The sequence below is a fragment of the Bombina bombina genome, chromosome 2, assembly GCF_027579735.1.
Source record: "Bombina bombina isolate aBomBom1 chromosome 2, aBomBom1.pri, whole genome shotgun sequence".
In the NCBI taxonomy this organism is placed as follows: Eukaryota; Metazoa; Chordata; class Amphibia; order Anura; family Bombinatoridae; genus Bombina; species Bombina bombina.
Genome location: NC_069500.1, coordinates 939,108,977 through 939,117,923, shown reverse-complemented (window position 1 = coordinate 939,117,923; position 8,947 = coordinate 939,108,977). Strand labels below are relative to the sequence as shown.

General features: G+C 39.4%; 1 protein-coding gene across 1 annotated transcript in view; it reads right to left on the bottom strand.

Annotated features, from left to right (window-relative positions):
* The window catches only part of LOC128647382 (protein Shroom3-like), a 149,853-nt gene extending 141,446 nt beyond the window's left edge, over window positions 1-8,407 (bottom strand). The window contains exon 1 of the mRNA XM_053700167.1: window positions 8,334-8,407. Within this exon, the coding sequence (XP_053556142.1) occupies window positions 8,334-8,407 (74 nt within the window). The remainder of the gene's footprint in view (window positions 1-8,333) is intronic.
* Between the last annotated feature and the right edge of the window lie 540 nt (window positions 8,408-8,947).

Below are 8,947 nucleotides of genomic sequence, written 5' to 3'. Positions count from 1 at the left end.
CCACACAAATATACATTTCTGACATTCAAAAACAAAACAAAAACAAATCAGTGACCAATATAGCCATTTCTTTGCAAGGACACTCAAAAGCCTGCCATCCATGGATTCTGTCAGTGTTTTGATCTGTTCACCATCAACATTGCGTGCAGCAGCAACCACAGCCTCCCAGACACTGTTCAGAGGGTGTACTGTTTTCCCTCCTTGTAAATCTCACATTTGATGATGGACCACAGGTTCTCAATGGGGTTCAGATCAGGTGAACAAGGAGGCCATGTCATTAGATTTTCTTCTTTTATACCCTTTCTTGCCAGCCACGCTGTGGAGTACTTGGATGCGTGTGATGGAGCATTGTCCTGCATGAAAATCATGTTTTTCTTGAAGGATGCAGACTTCTTCCTGTACCACTGCTTGAAGAAGGTGTCTTCCAGAAACTGGCAGTAGGACTGGGAGTTGAGCTTGACTCCATCCTCAACCCGAAAAGGCCCCACAAGCTCATCTTTGATGATACCAGCCCAAACCAGTACTCCACCTCCACCTTGCTGGCATCTGAGTCGGACTGGAGCTCTCTGCCCTTTACCAATCCAGCCACGGGCCCATCCATCTGGCCCATCAAGACTCACTCTCATTTCATCAGTCCATAAAACCTTAGAAAAATCAGTCTTGAGATATTTCTTGGCCCAGTCTTGACATTTCAGCTTGTGTGTCTTGTTCAGTGGTGGTCGTCTTTCAGCCTTTCTTACCTTGGCCATGTCTCTGAGTATTGCACACCTTGTGCTTTTGGGCACTCCAGTGATGTTGCAGCTCTGAAATATGGCCAAACTGGTGGCAAGTGGCATCTTGGCAGCTGCACGCTTGACTTTTCTCAGTTCATGGGCAGTTATTTTGCGCCTTGGTTTTTCCACACGCTTCTTGCGACCCTGTTGACTATTTTGAATGAAACGCTTGATTGTTCGATGATCACGCTTCAGAAGCTTTGCAATTTTAAGAGTGCTGCATCCCTCTGCAAGATATCTCACTATTTTTGACTTTTCTGAGCCTGTCAAGTCCTTCTTTTGACCCATTTTGCCAAAGGAAAGGAAGTTGCCTAATAATTATGCACACCTGATATAGGGTGTTGATGTCATTAGACCACACCCCTTCTCATTACAGAGATGCACATCACCTAATATGCTTAATTGGTAGTAGGCTTTCGAGCCTATACAGCTTGGAGAAAGACAACATGCATAAAGAGGATGATGTGGTCAAAATACTCATTTGCCTAATAATTCTGCACTCCCTGTATATATATATATATATACACAGTATATACACACACACAAAGTTTTCCTTATGTTATCTCTATACACAAAGGCCAATGCCACTGTTATTATGCTAGCAAACTTGCCATTGTTTTGCAATTCTTATCTAATAATCCTTCCTGAAGCCAATTAGTAGGAACAAATATGTGGCAAGGTTATGCTTGTGAAGCTTGCCATGTGCTATATCAGTTCTCTGAAAGGAATACGAAATAAATAATAAAAGTATGTAAATATTTTTCTTCACATAATTAAACATTTATTATTGCAATTCCAAAGTATTTGTTGTCCCTTTAAATGGGCTTTAATAAGAGCAAACTGTTTAAGCTTTTAGACATATTAGTACTTTTAACTCTTGGTTTGATGGAGCATTATGTGATAACTTAGATTTTAAATATAACAAAATAGTTATTTAATAGTTCAGTCAGTCTCTCTGTTTTTATCCAGTTACCAATTTCCAAGTTGTGGCATTATATTAAAGAAATAAATTGCTTCCCTTCCATTACACATCTCTCTATTTCCCCTAGTGTAATCTCAGCTATACAGCTGAGGGATTCTGGTAAAAAATTAGATTGCTTCAAATGTAACATTGTACGTACGGTCAATATGCCAATGTTAATTATATACCTCTTTGTCAGCAGAATAAAACAAGAGAAAGCCAACAAGACATCACTTAGCAGGCTAAAACCCTGCAGATTACACATAAAGGGATTTTAGCTCTTATAGCATGGCATTCAAAGAATTGATTTCCACTCGTATTCCTAGTCAAATTGCTGCTGACATCTCATGGTGCCCCAATTCAAATTGTAAATCTTTTCACTTATTCTTGAATAGCAGGAAAAACACATTTCACAGTGAAACATTGCCAAAGTCTAAAAGCAAAACGAATAAATTAAACAAAAAAATAAATAAATCTTAATTTATAAAATTACTGATGCTTGAATGAGTTTTTAAAATATTCAAATCAAGCACTAGAATTAATGTACATTGTTTTAGTTTTGTTTAACAACCAGTAGAATTCAAGCTATTTCTATTTCTAGAATTCAAGTTATTTCTATTAGCTGATTTGAATTTTTAAATTAACCAATAGGATCAATGATCATTCCTGTTAGATGATTTGAAATAACAGCTGTAAATAAGCTGTGTAAAGCTGGAGAGTACACAGACATCTTCAAGGAACAACAAGGAGAGGACACTGTGCTGAGCTGGATGAAGACTTTGGATCTTGCAATGGTAGGGTCTTAGTGTAAGGGTAATTTTAAGTGGGGGCCTTGTGCTGGGGGGGCATAGTAAGGGCTCTTAGGGTAGGGGCTAGTATAGGTTGGGGGGTCTTAGGTACCAGGTAATTTTATGTGAGTTGTTTTTTTATAAGAGGTCTTACAGTAGGGGTCAGCTTAGGTGGGGGTCTTGCTGTGGTGGATCTGCAATGGGGGGTGATTAGCAGCTAGGGGGTTAATAGCAGGGGGGTTATACAAATGAGGTTCTGGTAGTTAGTTGGTTAATAGAAGAGGGGTTTACTTATGGGGTCAAGGCAGTTAGGGGTTATGTTAATGATTGGTTTTACTATTGAAGGTTGTGACATTAGGGGATTGACAGTGGAGGGATTTTTTAGTGTTGGAGTTGCAGTTTTAGTGTTGGGAATTGCAGAGTTGCCTCAAAGTGCAGTTACAATGTGTGCGCATGGCGTGCCGCATGTGGGTGGGTGGAGCTGCTTCAGCTGAGCATGCCAGCCAGGAGTCCAGGAGACAAGGTGATCATCATAATATGTGGACCGGATTCTGGATTTATACACAGTCACCCCTGTCCCACATTTGGCAGGGCAGCAGTGCAGCTCTCTGCGGTCTGCCAGTGCCAAGCCTTTAAGTCAGTCAGTGTATTGTCTGACTTATAAGACTCGATTGACTTACTTATACTACCGGCCTCCTTCTTCCGTTCCTTCTCCAAATCTTCATGCTGAGTCTGAGCTTATTATGATGGCCACACGAAGTCACGGCACTAAGTCACACATTCTTCCCTCCCCCCATCGAGAACAAAATCCAAAGGACAAAAAATATATATACATTATATTACATACACACTGACAGCCAATAATATTGAACTTCAACCCCTATTGGCTGATTGCATCAGCCAATAGGATTTTTTCCTACCTTAATTCCGATTGCTGATATAGATTCTATCAGCCAATCGGAATCTAAGGGACGCCATCTTGGATGACGTAATTTAAAGGAACCGTCATTCAGTAAAGAAGACTCCCGATGAAGAGGATGCTCCGCGTCAGATGTCTTGAAGATGGAGCCGCTCCGCGTCGGATGGATGCAGATAGAAGATGCCGTCTGGATGAAGACTTCTGCCCGTCTGGAGGACCACTTTGCCCGGCTTGGATGAAGACTTCTCCCGGCTTCGTTGAGGACTTCGGCCCGGTTGGATGAAGATTTCTGCTGCTTCCTTGAGGATGGATGTCCGGTCTTCAGAACAGTAAGTCGATCTTCAGGGGGTTAGTGTTAGGTTTTTTTAAGGGTGTATTGGGTGGGTTTTATTTTTAGGTTAGGGCTTTGGGTCGCAAAAGAGCTAACTGCCCTTTTTAAGGCGATGCCCATCCAAATGCCCTTTTCAGGGCAATGGGGAGCTTAGGTTTTTTTAGTTAGTATTTTATTTGGGGGGTTTGGTTGTGTGGGTGGTGGGTTTTACTGTTGGGGGGGTTGTTTGTATTTTTTTTACAGGTAAAAGAGCTGATTTCTTTGGGGCAATGCCCCGCAAAAGGCCCTTTTAAGGGCTATTGATAGTTTAGTTTAGGCTAGGGTTTTTTTTATTTTGGGGGGGCTTTTTATATTTTGATAGGGCTATTAGATTAGGTGTAATTAGTTTGTATTTATTTTAGCTAGGTAGTTATTAAATAGTTAATAACTATTTAGTAACTATTCTACCTAGTTAAAATAAATACAAACTTGCCTGTAAAATAAACCCTAAGCTAGTTACAATATAACTAATAGTTACATTGTATCTAGCTTAGGGTTTATTTTTATTTTACAGGCAAGTATTTAGTTTTAAATAGGAATTATTTAGGTAATAATATTAATTTTTATTTAGATTTATTGTAATTATATTTAAGTTAGTGGGTGTTAGGGTTAGACTTAGGTTTAGGGGTTAATAAATTTAATATAGTGGCAGCGACATTGGGGACGGCAGATTAGGGGTTAATAAATGTAGGTAGGTGGCGGCGATGTTGGGGGCAGCAGATTAGAGGTTAATAAATATAATGTAGGTTGCGGTGATGTCCGGAGCAGAAGATTAGGGGTTAATAAGTATAATGTAGGTGGCGGGATGTTAGGGGCGGCAGATTAGGGGTTAATATTATTTAACTAGTGTTTGCGAGGCGGGAGTGCAGTGGTTTAGGGGTTAATATGTTTATTATAGTGGCGGCGATGTCCGGAGCGGTAGATTAGGGGTTAAAAAATATAATGTAGCTGGCGACGATGTCGGGGGCAGCAGATTAGGGGTTAATAAGTATAATGCAGGAGTCAGCGATGTCGGGAGTGGCAGATTAGGGGTTAATAAGTGTAAGATTAGGGGTGTTTAGACTTGGGGTTCATGTTAGGGTGTTAGGTGTAAACATAAAATGTGTTTCCCCATAGGAATCACTGTTACTGAGTTTTACGCTGCTTTTTTGCAGGTGTTAGACTTTTTCTCAGCTGGCTCTCCTCGTTGATTCCTATGGGGAAATCGTGCACAAGCACGTAGACCAGCTCACCGCTGACTTAAGCAGCGCTGGTATTGGAGTGAAGTGTGGAGCAAAATTTTGCTCTATGCTCATTTTTTGTCTGTTAACGCCGGGTTTGTAAAAACCTGTAATACCAGCGCTGTATGTAAGTGAGCAGTGAGAATAAACTGCTCGTTAGCACCGCACCTCTTATAACGCAAAACTCGTAATCTTGCCGATTGTTTGGTAAGTGTAGTAGGTATGCTTCCCATTTATTACGAAACCTTTTTACTCTTTCTGTAATGTCCCTCTGTGCATCTGCTTGCTCTATGAGCATTTGGGTATGTATTTTGGTGAGTTACTGTGTGTGTGGGGGGTTATTGTTTGCCCAGCCCTATACGATCAACTGCCTTGCAAGCAATGTTACTCTAGTGACAAATGAATCGTGTTTTGACATAAAGTTTTGTGGCAACAAGAATATCACTTGTTGGGCCGACAGGCATAATTGTTCTTTAGTTACTTTATTTAGCCAGTAAGAGATTTTGTGCCAAAACCGGTATATTTTGGGGCAATCCCATAGTAGATGAATCCAGTCTGGGGAATTGTGACTGCAATTAAATGCATATATCCCTTGCGTCAGGTACCCATTTAGACCGAAGTATAGGTGTGATGTATGCTTGATGTATGATTTTAACGTCGGATTCACGTAAGTTTGAAGATAAGGTTACCTTCTTAACTTTTTCTAAGTTGTCAGTGAGCATTTCCTGATTAAAATTTAAAGTACTACAGTTTAGCCATTTCAATGTAAGTTTTTGTGTGATTTGAATTTCATGATGCTTGATGATAAGTTCGTATGTGTTAGAGATTCTGTGGGAGCCTTGTCTCGCTAGTGTACATAACCAATCAGTATTCAGAATCTCTTTTGTGATAAGGCCTTCTGTTAGTAGCTTTGTTATATAGTGTTTACATTGAAAATACGCAAACCTATGTGTGTTTGGAAGGTCATAAGTATTTTGTAGTTCATGAAAGGGTAGAATTTCTAAGGTAAGAGGGTTAATTAGTTGACCGATCTTAGTGAGGTGTTTTGTGTGCCTTGACCTGAATACTTCCGTGGTGTATCCCAGTAGAAAATGCAGATTGCCTTGGATAGGAAAGTATTTACTTGCAATTATTTGTATTCCCCATAATTTACACACTTTCACCCAGGCTCTCACAGGGTCCCTATACAATATATGCGTCTGAATGTTTAAGGGTAAAGGGACGAATTGTGCATGGGGTAAGAAGGCCAAGTGTATTGGGTGGAGGAGATTTTCCTCTAAGTAGGCAACTGTGAAACGTTCAGACCCTACCAGCCAATCCACCACTATTTTTATTAATTTTGACCAGTTGTACCAAAGGATGTTAGGGAGGCGTAGTCAACCACTTTTGAGTGACATTACTAAATAGGATTTTCCTATGGTTCTTTTTTTCCCTTCCCAGATAAAGTTCCCAAGAGGGGATTGTCAGAAGCAAAGGAAGCATCTGGAAGGGGTACAGTAATATAGGCAATGCCACCATCTGAAAGAGATGTATCCTACCTAATTGTGATATAGGAAGTTTATCCAAGCCCTGAAGTAAACTTTTTATTGGGGTGATAGTTTTACCAATATTAAGTGGATATATTTTGTTTGGATCTACGGTGGTTTCCAGATAATTGTTTTGGGAATTTTTCAACCGGATGACCTCAGATTTATCGATGTTAACATAATACCTTGAAAAGGACCCGTATTTAGACTTTTTATGTTGTTTTTTTTTTTTAGATGATTTGTATTGTTGGATTTGTGGTTTGATGGATCCCTTATGAGCTTCTAGAGCTGTGAAGGAGTGGTTGCATGGGTCATGTAGAGGATCTACAGTGCTCTGAAAGGTTTCCCAGAAAAGGGGATGATGTTGGGGGATCGCCTTTTGGCATGAGTGTGGTTCTCTGGGGGTGTGAAGCTTTAGGGTTGGCAAAAATCGTATGCAGGAGTGTTAATAATCTGAGTGTTCAGGGATAAGGGATTCATTTGAAGGAAAGAGTTAAAGGGAAAGTCTAGTCAAAAATTAACTTTCATGATTCAGCAACTTTCTAATTTTCTCCTTTTATTTCTTCATTCTCTTGATATCTTTATTTGAATGCAAGCTTAGGAGCCAGCCCATTTTTGGATCAGCACCTGGGTATCGCTTGCTGATTTGTGGCTACATTTAGACACCAGTGCTACCCAGGTGTTAAACCAAAAATGGGCCGGCTCCTATGATTACAATTGTGACTTTTCAAATAAAGATACCAAGAAAACAAAGAAAAAATGATAATATGAGTAAATTAGAAAGTAGCTTAAAACTGCATGCTCTATCTGAATCATGAAAGTTTAATTTTGACTTTACAAAAGTTAAATGCATACCATAGTGCAGTAATAAAATGCTTTTACACAAAGCATTTTTTGCACTTTAATGTCCCTTTAAATATACAGATTCCTTGCACTGATAAGTGGTTTGCGAGTTACTGGGGGGGTTATTGTTTGCCCAGCCCTATACGATCAACTGCCTTGCAAGCAATATTACTCTAGTGACAAATGTATCATGTTTTGACATAAAGTTTTGTGGCAACAAGAAAATTACGTGTTGGGCCGACAGGCATAATTGTTCTTTAGTTACTTTATTTAGCCAGTAAGAGATTTTGTGCCAAATCCGGTATATTTTGGGGCAATCCCATAGTAGATTAATCCAGTCTCGGGAATTGTGACTGCAATTAAATGCATGTATCCCTTGCGTAAGGTACCTATTTAGACCGAAGTCTAGGTGTGATGTATGCTTTATGTATGATTTTAACGTGGGATTCACATAAATTTGAAGATAAGGTTACCTTATCTTAACCTTTACAAAAGTTAAATGCATACCATAGTGCAGTAATAAAATGCTTTTACACAAAGCATTTTTTGCACTTTAATGCCCCTTTAAATATACAGATTCCTTGCACTGATATAATTGGACAGCAAGCTTTAAGCTGTATACCTTTGTGCACTGTTTTTTTCCACAATAGTGACATTTTTACAAATACTTCATTAACATGTAAATAACCAGGATTGTTCCTTGAATGTAAAAATGTTGTTCTACTCAAATGTTTAGCCTGTGAAACAACTTACATATAATCATCAGAATTTTCATTTATGAGGGCAGTGATGTTATAAGATTTTTTAAAAATGTTACTTTTAAAATACCTGAAAATTGTATAATTTGTTTAAATTCCATAAATCTCCTAAATGGATGTTCTTAGTTAAGCACTTAGATGTACATGGTGAGTCCTTCTTGTAATGCAAATATACTCTACAGTGCGGATAAGAAACAGATGCTGGTCATCCTGGGCTGCCCCATTCTGATCTGCAGTTTCCTTCCTCATCACACTCTCCGTCCTGCAGACCCTGTCTCCTTTTTAAAGCAGGTAGTTAGAGACAGGAAACCAGGAGGCTGAGGGAGAGGGCTTTTTAAGTCTGTATCTCAGCCCACAGGTCACTTACAGATACAAAGGTGCCCCTTTCCATAAAGACAACATAGATACACACAATATTCTTCACACGAAAGAGGGGATTACCTATAATCTAATAAATAGTCTTATGCCCCTTTAAATAGCAGGTGATTGCCATAGAAATAGTAATTACCTGTATACCTCATCCCTTTTTAAGTCCTCCTTGCTATAAAATGGAACCTTGCACCCCAAAATATGCTCTACAATGGGGTATGTGACCCCTCTTTTTTAAGATGTGAGGCATCTCTTTCAAAGGAGAGGTCACATGCCCAGATTGTTATCTGCTGACAACTGTATTAACAGTGATCCCCTGTTAAAACTATGAGCATATGGATAAACATTATCGGGGGGGGGGGGTATTCCCTATATAGCTCCCCCACAATAGATACCTAAACTTGAGACCCTTTATTTGAA